General features: G+C 39.4%; 1 protein-coding gene across 4 annotated transcripts in view; it reads left to right on the top strand.

Annotated features, from left to right (window-relative positions):
- aqr (aquarius intron-binding spliceosomal factor) overlaps positions 1 to 27,485 on the top strand; it is a 151,428-nt gene that overhangs the window by 1,813 nt on the left and 122,130 nt on the right. For 2 of the 4 annotated variants that reach the window (XM_060934598.1, XM_060934596.1), the window contains exons 2-10: positions 4,253 to 4,347; positions 14,134 to 14,190; positions 15,864 to 15,904; positions 16,040 to 16,075; positions 19,387 to 19,507; positions 25,396 to 25,536; positions 25,783 to 25,851; positions 26,184 to 26,284; positions 27,102 to 27,178. In XM_060934598.1, coding sequence (XP_060790581.1) covers positions 4,273 to 4,347; positions 14,134 to 14,190; positions 15,864 to 15,904; positions 16,040 to 16,075; positions 19,387 to 19,507; positions 25,396 to 25,536; positions 25,783 to 25,851; positions 26,184 to 26,284; positions 27,102 to 27,178 — 718 coding nt within the window. In that variant the 5' untranslated portion in view covers positions 4,253 to 4,272. Of the gene's footprint in view, positions 1 to 242; positions 288 to 4,252; positions 4,348 to 14,133; positions 14,191 to 15,863; positions 15,905 to 16,039; positions 16,076 to 19,386; positions 19,508 to 25,395; positions 25,537 to 25,782; positions 25,852 to 26,183; positions 26,285 to 27,101; positions 27,179 to 27,485 lie in introns of those variants that run through there. The other 2 variants (XM_060934597.1, XM_060934600.1) reach the window with 2 other exon arrangements.

Genomic DNA, 27,485 nt, shown 5'->3' with positions numbered 1-27,485 from the left:
CACCTTCAAATTAACTGCTAATCCTAGAGGTTCACATAGTTTTGCCACTCACAGATGTGTAATATTGGATCATTTTCCTCAATAAATAAATGACCAAGTATAATATTTTTGTCTCATTTGTTTAACTGGGTTCTCTTTATCTACTTTCAGGACTTGTGTGAAAATCTGATGATGTTTTGGGTCATATTTATGCAGAAATATAGAAAATTCTAAAGGGTTCACAAACTTTCAAGCACCACTGTAAAGGAGTTGGTGGTAATGAGGAAGCAGACAAGCTGGCAAAAGAGGTAACCAAAGAAAAGGAGGTTCAGTTAAATATTCTACTCAGTAGATCATTAAACATAAAGTTAACATAATATGCCAAGCCGAATGGGATAAGGAGAAGAAAGATAGACACTTATATAATATACAAAAAGATCTCAAGTAGCAAACCTAGTTACCCAGACAGACAGGAGGAGGTTTGGTTTACAAGACTGAGAATAGGCCAGACTGGATTAAATAACAGCTTATACATTTATAAACAAACATCCATCTGGAAAATGTGAACTTTGTGGAGTGAGAGAGGATGTACATCATGTTCTTTTAAGGAGCTTAAAATTCTACAGACAAAGAGAAAAACTGAAGAGGGACGTGAACGCAGTCAAAGCCTTTTCTTTAGACACCTTATTAGGTGAGCCTGGATCAGAAAATATCACTTGTGCTATGATAACATTTATCAAAAAAACAAAATTGGGTCATTCCATGTCAAATCTCCGAATGCTCCCACTCGACCATCTCAGATTTGGCTGAAAAAATTCCAGCAGGTTCACACACAAGTCCCAAATTTTAGCTCCCAACTCCTTATAGTTTTGTGATAAAAAAAAAAAAAAAAATTTTTGCAACTAACCTCGGACCCGTTTATAATAAATTTAATAAATTCAATAAGTGTCATAAATCATAATCAATTCTACTGGACTGTCAAATGCTTTTTATCATGGATAAATACTAAGTGAAGCATACAGGTTGCTTTTTCTTCTAAATTATGGTACAACAGAAATGTTGTGGGGGCGGCACGGTGGTGTAGTGGTTAGCGCTGTCGCCTCACAGCAAGAAGGTCCGGGTTCGAGCCCCGTCCAGGGCTCGAAATTAACTTTTTTTCTTTGTGTCCCCCAGTGGTCCCGAATTCTGTGTTGTATTGTCCCGAATGGAAGCAATAGTGTCCCCGTTTTTTTCCTCTCTGAAATAACCAGTGGTTAATATTATCATATGAAGTTACTATTATATTTGTAACTATGCGATTTTGAACCCTTTATATCATTTTTACAATAAGTCACAAGACACAAGTGACACATCTCCTATACATCATCTACTTCAAAATTACAGTTATTGCATTTTCAGTTTATTAAACTTTGGCGATCTCACTGTATGAATAGATACCCGTTTATTTAAAGGGGCCAACTAGCTCATTCAGAAAATGTTTCAACTCCCTACATCTGCAGTACACTTTAGTTGAAAATAAGACCCCTTTTATGTTCATTTCATCTACTTATACCTTGAATATCTGTTGGCATTTATAAGGCCAACTTATAATTTTCACCATTACCGTTATCCATTTTTATGAACTTTCCGTTATCCATTTTTATGAACTTTCCGTTATCCAGTTTTATGAACTTTCCGTTATCCATTTTATGAACTTTCGCTGCCGGGTGCAAATGTTAGCAACATCAACATAGTGCCAGGTCCGAGCCTAGTTGTGCTGCTGACTGACTAAACTTTCTGAACTAGAAAGACACCAAGAAAACTCACTTATTCTGTTGAACGGTATCTTCCGTCAATATCATCCACATCATTCCTGTTGTATTTTATAACGTGTCTATCAGTGTTCATTAAGTTCATTCAGTTGCTAGCGTTGCCTGCAGACCAGGCGATGACACTTTGGATCCTGAAGGTCCCGGAGACGTTATGTCTGGGCTTTCAGTTTCTTCCCCGCGGTCGGTCCGCTTCAACCACTTCAGCATTTTTGTTCTGGCAAGAGTCGGCGCAGCGTGTGCGGTAGCGATTCCATTCCAGGTCCATATAATGCGGACTCCGGCCGAAGATTCTAGAACAGAATGCGCTGCTCTGTAGCCTACGGATGCAGGTGCATCCAAAGTGTAGCTACTATGTATTTTTCGCTGTTAACGTTTTAAAATTAAAATTGACAAATTAGGTGAATGTCTACGTATGTGTTACGGCTTTGTAAATAATATTAATGTAGAACTTTTTTTCTAGATCTATTTTTTTCCATTGTCCCGGGATTGTCCCAGATATGATAATTTTGTGTCCCGATGACATTTTTTATGGTCCCCGGGACGTCGGGACACCGTTAGTTTCGAGCGCTGGCGAGGGCCTTTCTGTGCGGAGTTTGCATGTTCTCCCCGTGTCCGCGTGGGTTTCCTCCGGGTGCTCCGGTTTCCCCCACAGTCCAAAGACATGCAGGTTAGGTTAACTGGTGACTCTAAGGCCCTGTCCACACGGCAACCCATTCAGGTGAATCTGATAAAATTGTTTATCGTTTCGGCCTGGCGTCCACACGGCACCGGCGTTTTGGGTGCCCCAAAACGATATTTTTTGAGAACGGGTTCCAGAGTGGAAAAATCTGACAACGGCGCCGTTGCGAAGTCGTCTGGATGAGTAGAACGGATTTGTTTACGATGACATCACAACCACATGACTAGAACAAGCAGCACTCTCGCTATTTTGTATGAACCACTGCATTGCATTCACTTTTGTGTACAGCTTTTCTTTTAAATAAACAAGTAACTGAACCATTTCTTGAATTTCTTTTTTTAATTGGATAACACTGCTTTTCAAAATGTTCACACACAATATAAAAAGTTATATAAATTATATAAAAATGCTTTTCAAAATGTTCACACAATAAGAAAATTAAGTTATATAAAACTATGCACACTAATAAAACTAATTTGTACACACAGAAGGCACGATTTCCTCGCGTAGTCGCAGCCATCTTCTTCTTGTTGTGTGTTTGTTCCTGAGAGTGCTTCACACCGGGTAGAAGAAGGGGTTTATGCGCATGCGTCTACTTCTATTGTTCTGGTGTCTCCGTTGGGACCGTCTTACAGCGCCCCTAGAGGTGTGGCATGTGTATTGCATCGTTTTCAGCAAGCGTTGCGTTGCCATATGTACCTGATATTTTATTGATCTGTTGCCCATGTGGATGCGATATTTTTTAAAATAAAATCTCGTTGCCGTTGTCGTGTGGATGTAGCCTAAATTGACCGTAGGTGTGACTGTGAGTGTGAATGGTTGTCTGTGTCTATGTGTCAGCCTTGTGGTGACCTGGTGACTTGTCCAGGGTGTACCCCGCCTTTCGCCCGTAGTCAGCTGGGATAGGCTCCAGCTTGTCTGCGACCCTGTAGAACAGGATAAAGTGAGATTTTGCAAAAATAAGGCAGAACGCCGTCACAAATTTTGGATATGTTAAAAACAGACGTCTATAATCTTTCTAAAACAGTCAATTTTATGTTGGTGGATACTGTCATTTTTTTTTGCTATAACATGCCAAAAATGTCACCAAATTAATTTTTTCCATTTTTAAACTTGAATATCTTCCAAACCGCTCATCACAGAGGGGCAGGTTTAGAATACAAAGTACACAGTATATATGGGAAGGTGTATGTGCAATATCAAGCCTCTGTCTTTGAAATTGCACTTTCCACAGTCCTTCAAATATGCTGCCACAGAGCGTAGTGTAGAATTTCCGAGCAAATTCAAGCCCCCAGAATTCTGTGATAAACCAAAAGCACGCATGTAAAAGTCCATATTCTACAAGTACTGGTGCCAGATTTTGACCCTTGAAAATGTGAAGGACCTGGCTTAAATACTTTTCTAGATACAGCAACCTCAAAAGGGCTCCCCAAAAAACTCTGCTCAAAACGGGTCTGAGGTTAGTTGCAAAAATATTTTTTATGACAAAACTATAAGGAGTTGGGAGCTAAAAATTGGGGCTTTTCTTATTGGGAAGTGTGTGAACCTGCTAGAATTTTTTCAGCCAAATCTGAGATGGTCGAGTGGGAGCATTTGGAGATTTGGCATGGAACGACCCAATTAGCAAATAGGATTTAGGTTTTTTTTTAATTTTTAATTTTTTTATTTTTTTTAAATGACATCCATTTGATTGCACACATGGTGGTAATACACTTTGCTTGTAAACTGCCATAAAATCTGACAGAAGAAGTAGTTATTAAATTACCTGAATAAATGTCCTCAGGTTGCCGGAGTGGTGAAGTTATGGAGAAGGATGTGCGGGTGAAGAAAACGGCGGCGCCCTCGGTGGATCAGATTAATGCTGAATACGTCACACAGGTGAGGAAAATATTCTCCACTTTGTTCCTTGAAAAATAAAGTAAAATAGGTATTATTCACTTTTTCTTAATGTGTATTTTTTTTCTTAGTTACCGACTTATCAAAGTGGATTTAATACAGGTTTATTTAAAAAAAAACCTGGCACAATTCAAATATTTGTACCATTCTATATAAAATCTGGGCTCCACTCCAGCCTCTAATAAAAAAAGACTTGATTTTGGGTGCCCTGTGCACCGTCAAGCTAAAATAAACCTCTTTAGTTTGAGCTTATTTAAGGTTATTTTAGCATGGAATTATTCAAAAGAGGTATTCGGATTCCCTTTTTAGACTTTACTTCAATACAAAACTTGACTTAGGATCAGAAAAAAAAACTTTGATGGTTTAAAAAGCAAACAAATAAAAAGCGATTTAGTTGCCGTTTATTCGCACAAGCCTGGAAAGATATTATAACCAGGGATGAGAATTTTCCGCCGATTGGCAGATTTCCGACTTTTTCAGACCAAAATGATCGTTTTTGAGATCGATGTAAATCCGTTGAGAAATTTTTTTTTTTGGGGGGGGGGTGTATGATTAACGATCTGTGGTCACCTTATAACTCAGACATCCCAAGTGTCCTGGAAGTTCCGGGAGTCTCCTGCATATTGATAGAAGCGAGCAAGAGCGTGCGCGCACAACATTAAGGTCTGCATCACGCATCTTAGAATGGGGGTGCGCGAGGGAGACTGTGTGCAGTGTTGCCAGATACTGCTGACGCTTTCCAGCCCAAAATATGTTCAAAACCCGCTAAAATGCATTTAAAACCACCCAATCTGGCAACACTGCCTGTGTGCCTGTTCATGTAGCGCATGCCAGACAAAGAGCATCTTGGTTGGGTTACTCAGCAAAATAAGCCAATCAGCTTTCAGTGTGGGCGGGCTTTTATCTCTTTTCTCGAGGACCGGAGTTTTCAGTTGAGTCAGTGCGGCCTACAGGATCGGCATGGCAGAGAGAGAGCGCGCCCCAAAAAATATATATCAGTTGCATGTCATATATAAGTGTGTATCTTTTATAAATGGGGTTAGCTTATCTAATGTAGCATGTTGGGGAGAATCATAGTATCATATCTATATTTCTGATGAAATTTTAAGTATGATAGCATGTATAACTCTCCTACTTATTGCTCATTTCATAGGGGGGGGAATTGCTGGCGTGTGCCGCGCGGGAGCGTCTGCCCAAATTTTTTAGGCCGAGATGAACTTCTAGTTTTTGATTTAAAAAAAATTTCCAATATGTAATGCCCATTGTACATGCCTGTTCTTTAATTCAAAATCACCATCTCGATCTTCAAATTGACCGTATGGTATCTGTATTACATTACACAGCATCCTGTCCAGATAAAACCAAGTTAGTACACACAACAGTTGAAAGGGAAGTGATGAGTGATGTTGAATGTTGCCTGCTTAATATGCAAGAGCTCCTGCTACCATGATAACATCAGAAGAAAGCTTAAGAGAATTATATGATAGAACTTTTTTCTGGTTTGCACTTCATTTTAAAGGATTAGAGTATTCAAAGACACGAATAGCTAAAATGCAGAAATATAATACTGTAGAGCTCGTTTATATTAAAAGGTGCATTGATTTTTTGAAATCATCAAATGTGAATTGATTAAAAACAAGTCTTTTGTACCATATTAATCATTTTCACCTGGGAGTCCACCAAGAAGGGGAATTTATTTCCAAATAAATTGCAAATGTTTGCTGATAAAATTAATGGTTTTGGGGTAAAAAAAAAAAATAGCCAAAAATCATTAGCCCCATGGGCCCCGCCCCGGTTTTTTCAGACTTTTAAAATATTTTTCATTCTCATCCCTGTATAACTGATATCAATAACAGATGAATTCAAGGATGACTGACCTTCCAAAAAGACCCGTTTCCAGGTTTCCACATCAGTGAAAGTAATATCGTTTCATCAAGATGATTAATATTCAAAATTAATTATTAACCTGACTTTCAGAAACATCAACCATCTCATGATGATGACCCAGTGGCTCTGCTGGCAGTCAGCCTCGGCTCTAACGTACATCATAACTACAAAAGCACATCTAAGCTATCATCCTTATTAAAGTCGGCAGGTGAAGGAGGGGATGAGAATTCCTCCACCGTGGAAAAAGACTTCTCCATATTTAACTAGGGTGTTAAGCTGCTGTCACAAATGTTTAGTTTTGCCAGGGTGTGGCATATCTTGAACACTCCTGCCTGTAAATTAGTCAAGCACTTCAATGCGCCATCACTCTGAATGCTTGTTTCAAAAGAAAATGTCAACAAATAGAATTAATTCATGGATCTCACGTAATTTCACAGGGATTTCATCAAAAGCAACAAACTGGAGAACCTTTTAAGGTGCAACGTGGAACTTTTTTTATTGCAGGTACACAACCCTTTTGGCTTGCAGCTGATCATCTTGCATATACAACATTTTTCTTAATTTGAGGTTTCTTGAATGGTTTTACATGTTGCTGTATTGATAAAACAGTTGATGACATCAAGCAGTGATGTCAGATGTGTGTGTTTAAAGCCACCAGAGGTGGATAAAGTACCCAGCGTCATTACTTAAGCCAAAGTACAGATCCCACTGGTCAAATGTGACTCCAATGAAGTGAAAGTTGTCCAGTCAAATTTTTTACTTAAGTACTGTAATACTTGCTTTTAAAAATACTTAAGTATTAAAAGTACATTTTCCTGCAACACATCGTTGTATTATTGCCACAACGCTTACAAAACCTAATGCCTCTGAAGCAACCGACTGGATTTATTGATTAACTTGTAGAACCTGTAGAATAAACACCTGGTAGAATGTTACAAAATGAAACACAGCTTACAACCAAGTAGAATCATCAATAAGATGCTAGCTATTTTTTCATCTTTGGCTACTGGTAAAAATATGTAGTAGCTATAGTAATTATGCAAGGTCACAAAAGCTACAATGTTAACGTTACCAAAGACAGAAATGCGTATTCACAAAATGAACGCGTACTGTGCCATCATGGTGGTTTAACGTTAAAGGTCATAGGCAACGGTCGGAGGCGAAACGTAGAATATCAACTTTATTGTCTAGAAGAACGACCCAAAAAGCGAATTCAATTTTCCTAGTGTCTAAGTTGCACCCTAAAATTGAATAAAACAGTTAAAATATACTGTTTTGCCCAATTTTTGAAGGTTTGTTTACATCTCACTTGTGCGCAGTTTCACCGCAGTTTCACGTCGTCGTGACATCATTTAAGCCAAACAGACTGGGAGCAGTTCTGTGTTTACTTGCAAACCAAGCACACATGTACGGACTTTGGTCGTGAGAGGTTGTGTAAAATGTCTGAAAGCGATAGCGATTTTGAAGTAGGAACTCTCCAAATTGAATATCGAGAGGTGAAACCATATATGTATGAACTTATGGCCGTTGCGAAGCAATCGGTGAATGTGGCTCACTGGTTTGACCGTGCGGCCTTGGAATCGGACAGCGACTCGGCCGACTCTGATCGCAGTGGCCCCGGACCTCAACAAGACTCGCGCACAAACGATTTATCCTGGTAGTTATGATAAATTCCTACTTTCGTCGTAATACTAAATAAGAGCCCTTTTGAAGAATAATTAAACGCCCTCCCTAGTGGATATAGGGAACGATTACTTGACAGTGCGCCGGTAGGTCACATTAGCCTGCCATCCGCGGCATTATACTATTTATAGCCGACTCTAAACGAGGAAATATCCCTTTGTCTCATTTCCACAGTGATTGTAGAGGATCCCTCAGGATTATTGACTTGTCAGTTGCAAGCAAAAGTGAAAATGTTTACCTCCAATCTTCTCCTTTTTGCTTGAGCGTTGCTGCTCCGTTTCTTCTTTGACTGCTTGATTTTGTTTCACGCGCACAATCCACTCTCGCCGCCTCGTCTCCTCTTTCGGAAAAAGCCAACCCTCTCGAGCCGCCTCTTCTCCTTTTTCGGAAAAAGCCAACCCTCTCGAGCCGCCTCTTCTCCTTTTTCAGAAAAAGCCAATCCACTCTCTCTGCCTCTTCTCCTGTCTCGGAAAAAGGTAAAAACGTCTTCCTGAACCGGTCCCGTTGTTACAGTTCACCGCACAACAATAAGGCATGGTTTTTCTTTGGAAATTCCTGAACACACGTCTGCACTCAAGCCGAGCGGCAATGTAAGTAAACGGAAGTGGACTCAACTCAAGCGGTTTGTTTGTCTTAAATGACGTCACGCGCCGAGTGGTCACGAAAATAGCCGAACAGAAATTCGCCACGAACCGCGCTAACTTATTTTAATTATTACTGATTAACAATACTTCTTGGGACCAGAAGAAAATTACAGAGGGTTTTTTAACATATAAAGTTTCAAATGTGCATTAAATTAAAACCGTTGCCTATGAGCTTTAAGCTAGCTAATCAGTGAAGTTCCACCTGACATGCCAGCAAACTCTTTTCAAACTCAAAATCATACTGGGTAGCTAAAGCTACTCTAGAACAGAAATATTTCTACATTCTGTTTATTTGGCAAGATTATGCCAAAACACATTTCCGAAAGGACTTCAGATAAGTTAATGTTATTCATGTTAGCGTAACTCCGTTTTTACACGCTAACTAACAGTATCCAAGTTAACTAGCTGTGTGTTAACGTTAGCCATGGACAAGGCTACGGCAACTTGGCGGCCAAATCCATAGAAAGTCATTTGACTAACCAGACTGTATAGCTATTGCAACGTTATCGCTAGCTCTAAAAGCACAGACAGCTTTATTGCAAGCTTTCTCTTGGAAGAAAATGTTTATATCCCTCAATATGCTTCTGCGGGTTGGGCGGCGAGTTTTTGGAGGCCATGATGTGGTTCATTTTAAGCAAACATTTAAAACAAAACAAGTCTTTAATCCTTTCCCCAGAGCATTCTCAAGAAGAACCGCCTCCTTCCATTCTGCCATCAATTGATCGTGTTCAAATAATGCTGCTGAGAAATCATTGAACTTGATTTTATACAGTCTATGGACGTGACGTGACCCTAGTGATTACTGATCGGCTGTCTCAGTGTCACCGGCGAAAAAAACAATTGTTTTAGAAAAGAAAAGAAAAAAACATCCACTTTCAAAGCCGCTTCATAGTAACGAGGACCTTGATAGAAATGTAGTGGAGTAAAAAGTACGATATTTGCCTTTCAAATGTAGTGAAGTTAAAGTCATAAGTTTCCAAAAAAATAATACTCAAGTAAAGTACAGATACTCAGTGTACTTAAGTACAGTACTCAAGTAAATGTAATTCATTACTGTCCACCTCCGCTTAGAATTGAACAGGGTCGAGAAGAGTCTCGAAACAACCAACAGTGCTGGAATCCAATTTTCTCTTAGATTTATGAACCGAACACCCCGCGTTTTTATCCCCCGCTGGCCGAAACGCCTGAAGGATAACATCTCAGGTTCCCAGTGCCGTCAGTCTATTTTATTAAAACTTGTTATTAAAAAATATCTATTCAGAAAATGTAAATAGCGCTAATAAGGGGTGATATTGTTGTTGTAGAATTAGGCTAACAAATTCTTCATTGCAGCAGATGAATACTACAAAATACATGGACACAAGTTACCTAATAAACCACTGATGAAGAGCATATTCTGTTTAATAAAATGATTGTTTAGATTTTTATTTTCAAATGCACTAATGAGAGGAGGATTATGTCGTGGCGACGTCTGTGCGTCCCGGGAAGGGCACTCACCTTCTGACATCAACTCCTCTCTCAATTTATGGAGGAATTTCACCAAACTTGGTAAAAGGCATCGTTATATGTCGGTAATATGCATATTTTAATTTCGTTAAATTTGGTCACATTTTACCAAAGTTGTGGCCCTTGACAGGCTTGTAGTACTCGAGTCCGACTCGACGCTGTCTTTGACTCGGATTCGTGCATTAACTGCATTCGGACTCTGATTTTTTCTTTATTTTTTATAACATGCCATAATAATTTGCCATAAGATATTTATATCTACATTAATTTTTATACTAATTTCATGTCACATCTGCGTGCCTTGGCGCATGCATCAGATAGACTCTCGAGTGCAGTTCGGACAGTGCGGACGCCAAGCGGACTCTTGCTCGAGCACTGTAAACGACTCGCACCGGCACAGGATTAAAGCACAATCAGCACACCGATATAAAAACTGTGAAAACAAACTTACTTTGCGAAGTATTGGGTTGTGTTGCTGACACATTACAGAGCCTTATTTCCTTGTTTGGTTTCTTGATCCCTGATTTCCTGTTTCTTGTCTTTGATTCTGCCGAGTCTACGATAGCCTGTTTGTGCCTCGCTCGACCTATTGCCTGTTTCACTGTTTTACTATTTTGCCTGGCGTTCTGGATTGTTTACCATCTTCACTTGTATTAATAAACACACTTTCTGCACTTTCATCCGTCTCCCAACCATCTCTGACAGAATACTTCACACTCCCTGACAAAGAGAAGCACATTCACCTGGTCACGTCATGTTCAAGAACAAACTAATGTTAATGGGGCTAAAACAGACACCGTCAAATGGTGCGGTTGGAGTCTTGGACTTGACTCAGATCAATAGTGGACTCGACTTTAATGTTGTTTTTTTTTTTAATGACTTGGACTTGAACACTGGAGACTTGAGACTGGACTCGGACTCGAGGTTTAGTGACTCGACTACAACACTGGCCCTTGATTAACAAAATTAAACTGACAGTTTCATGAGTGTTTTTCCTTCTGACTTCAACTCCTCTCACAATTTTTGGACGAATTTCTCAAAGCTTGGCAAAAGGCCTTGTTATATGACGGTAATACGCATATTGTGATTTTGTTTTTTGTTTGTGAACATTTTTACCAGAGTTTTGGCCTTTGATTAAATAACTTGTACTTTGACAAGTTCATGAGGGTGTATGTTCTTCTGAAATCAACTCCTCTCACAATTTATGGAGGAGTTTCACCAAACTTGGCAAAAGGCTTTGTTATATGACAGTTAAGCCTCGGTCACAACCGGCCGGACGTGCTCCTACGGCCGGTCTACGTGCAAAAAACGCAAGAAACGCACGAAGGGCGCGCGTGAAACGCACGGAGGGCGCGCGTGTGACGTGCTGATTTTCAAGCTGTAGACTGGCTGCAGAGGTTCTTTGTCATGTCAAACAAACTCTACGGGCGCTTACGTTTTTTTCAGGTTCCAAGACAAACTTACGGCCAACGTGCGTCTTTCTCCATGAACAAAAAAAACGCAGCGATTTGGGGAAACGCCAAAAATCGCACGGCCAAAAAATCGTACGTCCGGTTGTGACCTAGGCTTTATATGCACGTTTCGTTTAATTTGGGCAAATTTTGCCGGAGTTATGCCCTTGATTATTAACAAACTTGTACTTTGGCAATTTCATCAAGGTTTCTTGATGAAACCTTTCTGAAATCAACTTCCCTCATAATTTTTGGAGGAATTTCATGTAATTTGGCAAAAAAAGTTGTTTTTTTTTTTTTGGTAATGAAATGAAAGGCCCGAAGGGGGATTATATCGTGGCAATGTCTGTCCGTCCATCCCAGGAAGGGTACTCACCTTCTGAAATCAACCCTTCTCACAATTCTTGGAGGAATTTCACGAAACTTGGCAGGATTCTTTATTATATGTTGGTAATACGCATATTGCAATTTCGTTCAATTCGGTTGCGTTTTACCAGAGATATGGCATAGTTGTCAGTGGGGGGGTATTGTGCTCTCAGAGCACTCTTGTTCATTATATGTTAGTTAGCCACAGGAACTCAACACACCACACAGCCCGAAACAGAGCCGTCCAGTCACTTACTAGCTGACAGTACTTTCACTTTGGATTTGTTTTTTTTTGGGGGGGGGGGATAACCAACCCCTGCATTATTGACACTGTCCGACGTGCTTGGGGACAGTCGGGGCTCTGATTGTGCCTCCCCTCATGGCTGTTTCAGCACTTAAATCATCTTCAGTGCTTGAAGAAGCTTACAAAACTTCATCAGCTTAGACTGCGCCATTGTTTGGTTCACGCAGAGGTGATTACACCACCACACCAGGCCGATTAAGACGCACTGTGATTGGTCAAAAGCTTGGTGCCCATTGGCATTTGGTCATTATGTAGTCGATTTTTTTTTTTATTGGTCACAAGCATGTGCTCATTGTTTACACTCTGGCTTCCCACCGTCTCTTCACTGGGGTTGCAAACGGAGGGATTTCTGTAAAATCTGAGTTATGATAAAGATGATAAATACATGAGTCACAAACGACTACTAGTAATTTTCTGTTCGTCAGTGACAAGCGTGACGAGCACCAGCGGGAACCCTGCTCAGATAATCCGGTGGTCATGTGGTGTCTCTCACCAGTGGACATACTAGAAACTTAAAGTAAAAGGGCAATTCCATGTCATGCAAAAATAAAGCAACATGTAATACATCAAAACCACTCCCAGAGATATCACCTAGGCCTGTATTTTACAGATGTGAATAAGTTGAACCAATTTGTAACCAACCTAATATGTCACTGTCAGTCTTTCTTTCTTATAATGTAAACCCCAAGCTAAAATCAACTTTGATCATGTACAATTCTATATTATTGCCACAAGCCACAGAAATGTATGCTAAAATCCACAAAACAGCAAAACAATAGCCATCCTAAATATTATTTAAGAACTTTGATAGTTTTAGCTGATATTTAGAGAGTTTTTCAAAGGGTTATGGTGGTTAAATTGCTGATTTTCTAAACATATGCCATGTCTATTTCAGACGCGTCACATCCATAACGGAATTTCGTCACATCCATAACGCTGACTTTTCCTTCCGAAACTCTGCATGAAATACAAAATATTCTAAACAAAGATTTTTTAATATTCACCTTGGACCCCTCTATCAAATGGATATCTCCATTTCGACATTAGGTTTACAATTTCACAGAGTTTGATAAAAATGTACAGTAACCCAAGAAAAGTGATACTTTTTCTGTCACATCCATAACGTGTCTTTTATTGGCGTTTTCTGGCATGCCCTAGATGTACTATGGGAATTGTTCTTGTTCTATCACTTCTCCAGTATGGTACAGCCTTAAAATATGCAACACCTGTTTAAATACTGGGAGACAATAAAACATGCACTGGGTCATTTGTTGCCATTTTGAGTTCAAGTGTCACGTCCATAACGCTGGAATTGCTCAAAACACAATTTTCTTAATTAACAGCTACTAGTTAATTCTTTATTTGAATACACATTCAGATAATACCACTGTTATGCAAGGCTTTTTAAAAAAATTTTTTTTACTGGTATGTGAAGTGTTTGTTTTTATGTTTTCTGTGGAAAGTGTGTAAATGCATGACTTTAGATGACACTTTCCTTAAAGCTGACAACCTGCCATTTTTTAGCCATCTCGGGTTATTTCAGCTTCCCAGTGCCCTCAGTCTATTTTATTAAAACTTATGAAAAATATCTATTTAGAAAATGTAAATAGCGCTAATAAGGGGTGATAAAGATTGTTGTTGTAGAATTAGGCTAACAAATTCTGCATTGCAGCAGATGAATACTACAAAATACACTAACACAAGTTACCTAATAAACCACTGATGAAGAAGAGCATATTCTGTTTAATAAAATGATTGTTTAGGTTTTTATTTTCAAATGCACTAATGAGAAAGCATGAAGCGTGCTGTTCATTGCAAAGTCTTTGTCAGTGTTTGAATTTGATATCGTAATGATCTTTTTCTGTGTCCTCCATTTTGCACTCCTCATGGCTGGTTTCTCTTGTCTGTTCTATTCTCTTTTTTTTAGCTCTCAAATAAATATTGGGCTCCTCACGCAAAGAATAAACTACCGTTTGATTCTAAGGTATGTAACACATGATTTGTGTCACAGAAGAGTAACTGCTGTGTTAAACATGATGTAAATCATTACTGTTTTTATTGTGTATCACTTACTGATAAACAGTGTAAACATCAGGCATCTGTACAAACCGTTACACTAATGCTGAATCGTGGTCAGTGTGTATACGGTGTTATAAGTATCGCTAGTTTCTGAATGATGTAACATGATGCTTGAGTATGAAATGGACATTTTATTTGCTTTCTGATTTTTTCTTAATGCATGTCATATGGTTAATCTTAAAGGTCCCATGGCATGAAATTTTCACTTTCTGAGGTTTTTTAACGTTAAAATGAGTTCCTCTGACCTTCTTAAGTCACCCCAGTGGCTAGAAATTTCATAATGTGTAAACCAAACTATGCCCAACATTTGAGAATGGCGCGTCAAAACGGCGCGTTGATAAACTCTTCCCTTTACTACGTCAGCAAGGGAGATGATCCCCACGCCCCCCCTCTGGATTCCCACCCACTGTATGAATTGCCCCGCCCAGTTGTAGTGAGGAGACCATAGAGGACACAACAACATGGCACCACCTAAGCGAGCGAAACATGGAAATTGCGCTGTACATGGATGTGACAACACAGAAAAGAGTCTGTTTTTCCTGCCGACGGGAGAGCCCCTGAAGACGCAGTGGCTTAATTTTATTTACTTCAATAATACGCCGTCGAGTCTACCTAAGACGGTGTATGTTTGTCGGAAGCATTTTCCTGAGGAATGTTTCCACAACTTGGGACAGTACAGGGCAGGTTTTGCACATCAACTGTCACTGAAGCCTGGGTCCGTACCAAGCATCCCTGCCGCATCAGCAACAAACACCGAACAAGTAAGTGTATAACTGGTCGTTTTGCCGTGTTTTAAAATCGGTGCGTTAGCCTAGCAATGGCTACATTAGCTGTGCAGCTAACCGCTTCCTGCAGTTAGCCAGGTAATCTGCGCTACAAAACTAAAGAGCATGCAGCATGCTCTGTTAAACTGAGTTTAGTCTGGAAATTGACTGTAACTTATGCGCTTATGTTTGACTATTGCTCCGCAATGCATGTCTTCTGTTGGATAAGCGATATGTTGCTGTAGTTGCTGCTTCTATCCTCTTTGGTTATGGAGTGCGTGTTCAAGCCTAGGGTATTATACGTTCGTAAACTACCACTCCGAACACTCTCACTCTCTGTTCTCTGTGTCACGTTGAGTTTACGAAAGGAGTCCGAGGGAGAACGGGGTTTTGTCTTAGCAGCGTGGCTACAGGCGCTGATAGCAGCGAGTATGTGCGCGCGCAGCTTGGTCAAGCCCCTCCCCCCATGGCCCGCCCCCACCCTCTACCCTTCCCCGCCTCCTGCTTCTCATTAGCAAAACGACGCACTGGGAAAAGCGCTGAAATGGGGCTTTCTCCCAGGAGGCTATATTTACGTGCCGAGGGTTCATTTCGAGAAAGGCTGCGGATATAACATCCGGAAACCTCCACGAGCCCGTTTAAAGCATCAACAAACCACCATGCCATGGGCCCTTTAATTTCATAGCTCAGGGGTTTAGGAGTTCATGATGATGAGGCTTTAATTTCAGTTCAGTTTGTATATCAGGATTTTTAGGACAAATTGTTTAAAGTGAAATTGGCAGTTTTTGATATTATTGCATGTTTTTTTCTTCAGGTCATTGAGGACATTTATCAAAATGAGATTCTCAAATCAAAGTAAGTAGGCAGTGATGTTGCATTGAAAATTCACTTGGTGTTTTATTTTTTTAAACAAACTTTTTTTTTTTTTCCCTGCTATATGTATTTTTGAACTTTATTCAAACTGTGTCTCTTTTTTTTTTTTCCCTTCAGATTTGCAATCAGAAAAATCATGTTGCTGGAATTTAGGTGGGATTTGGATTTCTTTTCTTTGTCTGTCTGTCTGTCATTGCATACCTGACATTGTGGAATTAGACCATATATATCAAGGATGAGAATTTTCTGCCGAGCGGCGGATTTCTGACTTTTTCATACCAAAATGATCGTTTTTGAGATCGATGTAAATCCGTTGAGAAATTTTCAGGGGTGGGGGGGTGTATGGTTAACGGTCTGTGGTCACCTTATAACGTCTTGATTCTTGGTGGGCTCCGGGTTAACACACTCAAGTCTTTCGACATGTCGTAATTAACATTCACTTTTGCGACAGTGTTCGACTTATTTGCGGTAGAAGTTTCGGGAAATCCCATCGCGTGCAGTGTATAAACACAAGTGCGCATGCTCTCCACGCGTGGCTTGCAATCGCTGTTCACCGACCCGTACACACTGTTTTGACGATACGCATTGGTAACATCGGAAAGACACGTATTCAGGTGGGATATTTTAGCATATCGACAATGGCAAAAATCCTAGATAAGAAAGAAGAGGATCGAGCAAGGGAGATTGATAAAGGTGCAGGAATAAAGAGCTGTTTTCGATGGGCTTGGTTAGAAAGAACACTGACTGTCGAGATCGACAAGCAGACTGTCACAACAAAGCTCGGTGATCACATACGGAAAATAGACGTCCCAGGAAAAGTACTTTGCTTATTGTGTTCTGACATGATAAACTACACTAGTAGAGGGGCAAGGACTATCGAACTTCACATATACACCAAAAACCACAAAGGCAGGTCGAAAATTTTATATATATAAAATACAAGTGTGTATCTTTTATAAATGGGGTTAGCTTATCTAATGTAGCATGTTGGGGAGAATCATAGAATCATATCTATATTTCTGATAAAATTTTAGGTATGATACCGTATATAACTCTCCTACTTATTGCTCATTTAATAGGGGGACGGGGGGGGGAATTGTTGGCATGTGCCGTGCGGGAGCGTCTGCCCAAATTTTTTAGGCCGAGATGAACTTATAGGTTTTGATTTAAAAAAAATGTCCAATATGTAATGCCCATTGTACATGCCTGTTCTTTAATTCAAAATCACCATCTCGATCTTCACATTGACCGTATGGTATCTGTATTACATTACACAGCATCCTGTCCAGATAAAACCTAGTTAGTACACACAACAGTTGAAAGGGAAGTGATGAGTGATGTTGAATGTTGCCTGCTTAATATGCAAGAGCTCCTGCTACCATGATAACATCAGAAGAAAGCTTAAGAGAATTATATGATAGAACTTTTTTCTGGTTTGCACTTCATTTTAAAGGATTAGAGTATTCAAAGACACGAATAGCAAAAATGCAGAAATATAATACTGTAGAGCTCGTTTATATTAAAAGGTGCATTGATTTTTTTTGAAATCATCAAATGTGAATTGATTAAAAACAAGTCTCTTGTACCATATTAATCATTTTCACCTGGGAGTCCACCAAGAAGGGGAATTTATTTCCAAATAAATTGCAAATGTTTGCTGATAAAATTAATGGTTTTGGGGTAAAAAAAAAAAAAAAGCCAAAAATCATTAGCTCCCGCCCCCTGGGCCCCCACTGGGGCTCTGCCCCGGGGCCCTGCTGAGTGCCTGCGGCCCCCAAACCCCTGGCTTTTTTCAGACTTTTTTAATATTTTTCATTCTTATCCGTGTGTGTGTGTGTGTGTGTGTATAATTTATATATATATAATATATAAATAATGGGTCCGTCTCAGAAACTGGTCTCTCATTTGGGACATTATGGTCAAAAATAAATTTTACTATTTTTTTTTTTTTGCATTTACCTAACACTCAATGTTTCTTTTGTCATGTTTAATAAGAATAAAGATAGTATCTTGCTTTATCTGGCCTCCACTGTGGAAAATTTTTTTGATTACAATTCAAATGCTTTTGTAAAATTGATTTCCATATAAAATAACCATCATGAAGAATTAAAGCCCCTCCTTCACAGAGGAGTGAAAATATTGAATAAATTTCCTCTTTTTGATTGCTTGGGTTAAAAATGCCAAGTTATGATGACTGAATTGATTATTCACTTAAATATGAATAATATTATACATTTTGGGTATTTGATATGGCGAAATAGGACACAATGGAAAAATCAAGAACACACCGGAAAGATGAGAATAACGGCGGTGGTAAAAGAACAGCGACTGTACCGGCTGAAGGTCGCGCGGGTCTCTGCTGCGGCGCATGAGCAACAGGACATCACTACCGCACCGGACGGAGCGGGGGCGGGGCAAAATGACTGGCCGTAGATTCTATCAAAAGTTCGATCTAAATTGACCATGATTGCAAAAATATTGGCCAAAAATAGGCAAGCATTACGAAATATGAAAGAAAGATGAAAAAGGAACATTCTACTGCCTTATACTGCAAAACTAAAACAAAATAAAACTGTCAAAACTCACCTTTTCAGTGATAACGTCCGAACAGATCACTCGTGTAACAGAAAGACCGCAAATGGAAGCACGATCAACTTCTAACTGTTGGAGTGGAAAATTCCATTCTACACATGCAGATTGTTAATGTGTGTCCTTCCCCGCACACAAATAACACGCTACGGTAAAAAATAGACCACAACTCATTTTATAGCTCAGAAATTCATACAAGACCAGCTACCATCGTAACACATTCTGTAAGAAACATATTCTATACCTAACTTTCAGCTTTGGTTTTAAAAAACAAAATCGCAGATTTATAACTAAATTTTTATATGGCGTAGTGATTTTAAGTTACTACTTTTGGTGAGGTTGTGACCTTGACCCTGAGGCTTTCCGTTTAGATCAAAACACACGATCGTATTGGTTTTGGTTTTGCGGAAAATGAAGTTACAACGGTGATCAAATATTTTGCATGATGTTTTATTACGGTTATGATTATTCTGTGAGCACACCAATCCTTAAGTGTATAAAGTTACAACTTAAAATACAATTAGTGATAACTGTAGACTTTTCAGTGGACTACAACCTTTTTAAGGGAACGCGATGTAGTCAACCATTTATCATGTCCCAGGTCAAGCTGTCATTTTTCTACAAATTTGCAGAATTCTTGCCAAATTCTGAATAGAGTATTCACATCAAAGATTTAGTTTTATCTGTATTATTTCTTTCATCATTTTATTTCAAATTAAAATCAACATCACCATTCAAAACTGTGTAGTTTGACTGTGAGTATATTTAGTGGGGTACCCCGACAGTACCCAGTTTCTGAGACAGACATCTGTCTGTCTGTCTGTCAATAAAATATCATTTTTTAAAATTATTATTATTATTTATTTATCTTCTAGCCAGTACCTTGAGAATTACTTGTGGGTTAACTACAGCCCGGAGGTGTCCAGTAACAGCTATCTGATGTCCATCTGCTGTATCGTTAATGAGAAGTTCAGAGAAAACGTTCCTGCTTGGGAGGTGAGTGCCAAATACTAGGATTTAGGATGGAGTCAGGCCTTTCAGTTACATAATTTGGGCTACACCCTGTATTTCTGAATTCGGGCTTTTTCCGTCGTGATCCAGGGTAATTTGGGCTTTTCTGCACGCGCAAAGTGCTGTTTTCCCAGTGCTCGGTGTTTTTAAACCTGTTGCTTTTTTAGCTAAAAAGCTATGAATAAATAAAGAAATCCATGAGTGTCATTTTTACCTTTATTGCAAAATGTCTACAGCATTAATCCCTCTTGATGTACATGTACATGACAAAAATATTTAGAATACAGTTAGTTAGTATTTAAAAGATGTGTTGGGGCCTGAGGAGAGCCTGGAGGAAAGGAGCCTGTGAATGAAAAAGCAAGTTCTGCATTATTGCCATCAAAGAGACAAACCTGTAGCAGACCTGTGACACAAAAGGTTTTTCAGTCACATCACAAGATCATCTTAAATACAACTGTGTGTATTTATGGCGTATTCACACCTATGAACCAAATTTCCCTTGGTCCGGACCTTTTGGGTTGGTCTGAATACAAACTACCGAACTCTGGTCCGGACCAAACAAGCGGACCGAGACCGAGCTGCAAGGTCGGACTCGGTCCGGACCAAAGGAACCCTGGTGCGGATCTTTTGGAGGTGTGAAAGCAGACCGGACCTAATCCGACAGTTTTGCTTTTTTGTACCTCGGGAGCTTCCGTCGTTTGTCGAGCATTATGGGAAACAGAGTCTTGACACTCCACCGCAAAGTGCAAACACTGTTTCGGTTGTCAAGGGAACCTTACAACAGTCGTTCAGTCATTCAGACCAGTGGTAGGCTAGACTACAGAGTACAAAAAATGAGTAGGGGGCAAACGTGGGCCGAGGAAGAAACACATACCCTTGTGGATATATGGGCAGATGTCCACATATCTGAGCTTTTGGAGAGAACACACAAAAATGCCGACGTGTTTGCTGTATTCAGTGAGAAAATGAAGGAGAAGGGGTTCACGCGCTCCCCAGAACAATGTCGGCTAAAACTGAAGAAACTCCGTCAGACCTACATTAAAATCAGGGACATTCTTTCAAAAAGTGGCGGTACTAGCGACGCAAAAAAGAAATTCATCTATTGCGTGAAGAGCCAGAACTGTCACAACATGATGTGCGCTCATCAGCGCTATCCTCCGTAGCCGCCTTGCCCTTTGTCGTCGTCGTTGATAAATTACTTGTACAACAGCATAGTAATCGCACAATTGTGAAAATAGTAAAAAATGGAAAAAACATATAGCTTTGATGACATTAAAAAGAATAACAGCACGGAAAGCCTCCATGACTACTTTTGAACTTAACGCTTTGTGCGCGTGTCGTCTCTGACCAATAGCTGAACGACCTCAGGGCGCGTGGCTTTGTTGACAGATTTTGGTCCGCTTACTAAAATGTCCAGTGTGAAAGTGAACCGCACCAAAATGAAAAAATAAAAAAAACATTTGGTTCGGACCAAAGCAAGTGAACTATCGAACTATCCTGGTCTGAATACACCCTAAGATGTAAGCTGCATCTTAAATACACACAGTTGTGTCCTGAATAGCTCTCTTTTGTTCAGTCTTTTACCTGATTTAAATCATGACACTAGGTATCAGAGAGATATTGCAGTTGAGGTCAGATAATGTGGGATGTAGGGCTGTTTTTAAATAATACAGGAATTATTAGGAGAATTTAGCACAATAGGTTAGTAAACATTCTGGTTCACACTCCAGTCCAGAAGGTGGCGGTAATGCACCTAAAAGCTGTTTGCCAACTGCCATAAAACAATATAAAAGAAGAAGAAAGAAGCTTTACCTAATGTGGAAATCCTGCTCTGGTCATTGGTACGCGAGTCTCGCTCTTCCACAAAATCATGGCGTGCCGATCGCCGTTGATGGAGAATTTGTGCTCTGCACGAGGCTTACGGCTAGCTTAACGAACCCGGAACAGCATGGGAATGGTGCGGATTTCACATCAATTACGAGAAATACATGCTAATTCTCGCTAATTTTGGTGCTTTTAAAGAAGAAAGTCAAGACATTGGATTTTATGCAGCCAAGTTTATTTAATCAACATTTTTTCTTTTTTTAACTTTTGGTAGCATATTTTGGGCGCTTGACCTTAAATTGGGTGCTGATGACGTTATCCGTCGCAGGCTTCATGTAATTGAAAGGCCTGAGAGTAGCCATTTTCAATCCAGTGTACTCCCCCCATATTTTATCTGGTGTGTGGAATGAATATTGAACTAAGTAGCCTGATTCTGGAAGTAAAAATGCTATATGTTGGGTTTTTTTTACATTATGCTCTTATATGATTCTGTAGAAGATGCTGGCCTGTCTACGTTCAACTTGTGTATATATTTAAATCATATTTAATTGCTGAAGTGTCAGTACAACAATGTATCCACAATCCTTAAAGCGATACCCACCAATGTGTCGTGCTGCTGCTGCTGTTGTAACCATGGAAACTGTAATCACACCACATATTGATCTCTTGCGTGCCTTTTCTCTCAGATATATTGTGTTTGTGTAGGGATGAGGGGAAGTGATTGCCTGTGTAGTGCATTGTATCTGAGAGACTGATCGTTCTTTTTTAGAAGGTTGGAGTTTTTGCTGATTAGTGAAGGCTGGTTAACTAATGCTAACGTTGTAGCAAACTACTGCTTGGCTAATTTAATATTTATTACTTAATTACACAGGACCGTGTAATGTCTCCAGGAGTTTTGAACTGCTTTACTGTAAACGAGTGTCCATGTTCTACATATAATACACATCATTTTGGTTACGTTTGTCTTGAATCAGGTATTCTGACAGCTTTTTGAAGTGAAACACAGCACTCTGACTTGGCTTGCCAGGCTGCTGTAATAAATGAGCCAGAATAAAATAACTGGAAAGGAACAACATAATATAAAACATGGTGGTATTGGTGCACAAAACTATACTCTAATTACAAAATCCTACAAGTGTTGCCAGGCAAAACAAACCTCGCTCGGCAGCACTCATTTTATACCTACATGTTGATCATGGTAATATTTCTCAATCATCAGCTGTCAGGTGATAGTCCTATGAAAAATCCATGACCTTGAGTTTGACATTTCAAGGTCATAATGGCAACTGAAAGCCCATATGGGACTTCTTATATGTTGTTGATGGTAAACATCTGGCTATCATGAACCATGTTAAAGTTATAGCCCTTTGAAAACCCATGACCTTCAGTTTGACCTTTTAGGGTCACTCAAGATCAAAGGTCATGGTGCCAAATGAAAGCCCATACGGCACTTTCTATAAGTTGATCATGGTAAATATCTGTCTACCATCAACCGTTTTCAAGTTGCAGCCCTCTGAAAATCCGTGACCTTGAGTTTGACCTTTCAAGGTCACTCAAGGTCAAAGATCATGGTGCCAAATGAAAGGCCATATGAGTGATTCCACGCTTATGGGTACTGAAATGGGGACATGAACTTATTCACCTAAAACCATTTCTTTTTTTTACCATCAGGTCACAAAACATGTAATCTTTAATGAATGATATGTTAAAAGATAACTTTAATTTTCTGAGATGTAATAAAAACATATTTATATGCCAAAGTCAAGCCTATGAGTTCCAAAATGATGTCTGTTACATTACTTCTGTTACGATTGTCCATCTCGTGTCTGTTACAAATTAATTACAATCTCGCTATATACCATGTTAATCTTCTTGAAAGAATGTGTATGTTTATTCTACTACACATGTTTATTAATTATATTTGCTAAAACATCACCTTCCTATGTTTCAAAAAGTAATTCTACATTGTTAAAATTGAGAATATATATGTCCACAACACTTCTGTTACGTTCTGACTTTGGCATATAAATATGTTTTTATTACATCTCAGAAAATTAAAGTTATCTTTTAACATATCATTCATTAAAGATTACATGTTTTGTGACCTGATGGTAAAAAAAAAGAAATGGTTTTAGGTGAATTTTTGAAAATAAGTTCATGTCCCCATTTCAGTACCCATAAGCGTGGAATCACTCATATGGGAGTTCCTATATGCTCATAATAGTAAATGTCTGGCAACCGTTTTTTGAGTTATAATGGAAAATGTTATTTTGACCGAAAGGTTGCCCTTTCCGGTGACCTTGACCCAGTTACCCCCAAAATTTAACCAGGTAATCTATGCACGCACCATTGCCCACCTACCCTGAAAATATAAAGTCAATTGGTGCAACTGTCTAGACACTAGATCGTTGACCGACAAACAAACAAACCGTACTGATTACAATACTAGACTGGTACCAAAATTCAAAAAAGTGCTTATTTAAGGAGTTAAAGGCATTTTTGAGACAAAGTCGGCAAACAGTCTTATTTTGTCAATTTGGGTGTGCCGAATTCAAATCTGCAATATGCCGAGCTCTATCTGACCTCTGTTGACCTCTAGAGGTCATTGAACTTTGGGCCTGTAAACGTCTCAGCTGAACCCAGTTTCTCAGCTTTCTAAGGAATGAAATGTACTAAAATGATTAATGAAGTTAGCAAATGGCCTTGTTTGTTAAATGTTTGGGTGCTGAATTCATTTTTCATTTGCAAAATGACATATGACCTCTGATAACCTCAAGGTCATTAAACTTGGCCTATAGGCCTATGCATTTAACGGCATTTTTAAACTGACTTTACTCCCCCAAAAAGAATATGAACAGACAAAAAACAAATAGAAAGGAACAAATACAACATTAAATGCCAGTCCATGTACATGTGACTTACTTTTCACAATGAGAATGCCTAGGCGATCACCTTACATAACATTGCATTACATTTAGCGGTTATTGTTTATACAAAGCTACTGAAAAAAGGACAGATTCAGCAGCATACAAAATGTGGGGGCATACAGGGTATACAGGTTAATCAGGGTTAGTATATATGAGAGTTTTTTTCTTTGTTGTTTGTTTTTTGTAAAGGCTTTACCCCGTTCAAAACAAACAACAAAGAAAAAACTCTCATATATACTAACCCTGATTAACCTGTATACCCTGTATGCCCCCACATTTTGTATGCTGCTGAATCTGTCCTTTTTTCAGTAGCTTTGTATAAACAATAACCGCTAAATGTAATGCAATGTTATGTAAGGTGATCGCCTAGGCATTCTCATTGTGAAAAGTAAGTCACATGTACATGGACTGGCATTTAATGTTGTATTTGTTCCTTTCTATTTGTTTTTTGTCTGTTCATATTCTTTTTGGGGGAGTAAAGTCAGTTTAAAAATGCTGTTAAATGCATAGGCCTATAGGCCAAGTTTAATGACCTTGAGGTCATCAGAGGTCATATGTCGTTTTACAAATGAAAAATGAATTCAGCACCCAAACATTTAACAAACAAGGCCATTTGCTAACTTCATTAATCATTTTAGTACATTTCATTCCTTAGAAAGCTGAGAAACTGGGTTCAGCTGAGACGTTTACAGGCCCAAAGTTCAATGACCTCTAGAGGTCAACAGAGGTCAGATAGAGCTCGGCATATTGCAGATTTGAATTCGGCACACCCAAATTGACAAAATAAAACTGTTTGCCGACTTTGTCTCAAAAATGCCTTTGGGTGTCACAATTCTGGATTTTGGTACCAGTCTATACCTCGCCCCGCTGACTCCGTCGCCGGCGAGGTAAAAATACATTTTTAAAAAAATCCCAGTTTGTATTGTAAGGTATTGTGAAGCCTCTTTTTGTTCCTTCATTAAAATAATTATTGTAAGGCCATAATTCATATATGGCTGAGTTCTTCAGACTTTTGAATTAAGAATTTTGTTTCTAGTCTGTGAAGAGAATGGATGATGCATTTACTTCCACAACCAAGTATGCAGTCCCTGTTCAGCTTCTTTTCCTCTTTCTATTTTTCAGGTTTTTAAAAAGAGGCCCACACATTTCCCCTACTTTTTTAAGCGCGTCACAGAGGCCTGTCTAACCGGAGAAGAGCTCGGCCTGTCGCTACGGGAACAGACAGTTCTGCTGCTCTTCCTTGATCACTGCTTCAGCAGTCTGGTTTGTTTCAGTACCTTTTCAAAATCAGTAACCTGCGTACAGTATAGTACTTTGGTAAAATGACTTATTTTAGAAATGTCCACGAGATGGCAGTGTTGTGATACAGCATAGTAGATGGTCATCAAGCTATTGTAACCTGTTTTGAGAGTTGAAATGATCCTATGAGCTGTTAATGTTGGTGATCTTTCTGTTTGGAGAGCAGTGTGTGTTTTTGTCCAATCCTAATGGGTGTGTTTCTTGTCTCAGGAAGTACATGTAATCAGTGAACAGGTGTATGAGCTCATTTCTCTGCAAATGTGGATGTGCCTCCTGCCGGTGAGCACTGCAGCACCACACTCATGATCCTTACAGAAATAGGAGTGTGTTCCAGATCATCAAACATTCACTGACCTCTAATCTTTGTGAACATTTTCTGCTGTAAATGCATAAACAGCTCTACTGTTCACTCATTTTCCTCAATAGTCGAACGTGGTTGACTATTGGTACATGGTTCATTCATTAAAAAAATATTTCCATCCATGTAGACATCTACAGTATTGTCAATTCGTTTTGTACTCTGCTGATTGTTGTAACTCCTTTGTAGTGCATCAGTACTTTTTGTTTTTGATTGAGGCAATGTCTTTATTTTTAATGTAAATGTTTTACAGTCACGACTGCAACATGAAATGAAAAAATTCCCTAAGCTTCGGAAGTACTGGAACCTTATAAAGAAGAACTTTGATAAAATGGATCCAAAAGCTGCTGAACAGTACGAAGTTTCTCTTCATTTAAAGGAACAGTCCACCGTACTTCCATAATGAAATATGCTCTTATCTGAATTGAGACGAGCTGCTCCGTACCTCTCCGAGCTTTGCGCGACCTCCCAGTCAGTCAGACGCGCTGTCACTCCTGTTAGCAATGTAGCTAGGCTCAGCATGGCCAATGGTATTTTTTGGGGCTGTAGTTAGATGCGACCAAACTCTTCTGCGTTTTTCCTGTTTACATAGGTTTATATGACCAGTGATATGAAACAAGTTCAGTTACACAAATTGAAACGTAGCGATTTTCTATGCTATGGAAAGTCCGCACTATAATGACAGGCGTACTAACACCTTCTGCGCGCTTCGGCAGCGCATTGATACGGAGCTCAGATATCAATGCGTTGCCGAAGCGCGCAGAAGGTGTTAGTACGCCTGTCATTATAGTGCGGACTTTCCATAGCATAGAAAATCGCTACGTTTCAATTTGTGTAACTGAATTTGTTTCATATCACTGGTCATATAAACCTATGTAAACAGGAAAAACGCAGAAGAGTTTGGTCGCATCTAACTACAGCCCCAAAAAATACCATTGGCCATGCTGAGCCTAGCTACATTGCTAACAGGAGTGACAGCGCGTCTGACTGACTGGGAGGTCGCGCAAAGCTCGGAGAGGTACGGAGCAGCTCGTCTCAATTCAGATAAGAGCATATTTCATTATGGAAGTACGGTGGACTGTTCCTTTAAATTTCAAATTGTCTCTGATTAACAAACGCATCTAAAGTTGGAATGAAACCTAGTGCTCATCATGCAACTTTACTTTGGCAGAGCCAAAAGGGAATGGACCTTTCTCTCTGCACTCATAAAGAAGTTCCTTAATGTGCTGATGTCCATTCCAGCATCAGGTGAGTGTATTGATTCTGTCACTGCCGGCTTTTCCACAGCAAATTCTGTTTTGGTCAGCAGACAATTTGTGATCTAGAGTCAGGGGTAAAGTAAGGATAAATTCATTAGTTGGCCTACTGGGCAGGTAATCGCACCAATGTGCTGCCCAATCCCATGTTTTGGTTGCCCAGAAGCCTATTTGATTAGGCTGAAAAAGTGGTAGTTAACCCTCTGGGGTCGAGAGCTTCGCCAGCAAAGCTTGGCAGGTTTAGAATGAGTAGGTCATGTATTTAGATACAGTGGTGCTTGAAAGTTTGTGAACCCTTT

This window comes from Neoarius graeffei, chromosome 11 (genome assembly GCF_027579695.1).
Source record: "Neoarius graeffei isolate fNeoGra1 chromosome 11, fNeoGra1.pri, whole genome shotgun sequence".
Lineage (NCBI taxonomy): Eukaryota > Metazoa > Chordata > Actinopteri > Siluriformes > Ariidae > Neoarius > Neoarius graeffei.
The sequence above is the reverse complement of the archived record's forward strand: the minus strand, read 5'-3'. Positions and strand labels throughout refer to the sequence as shown.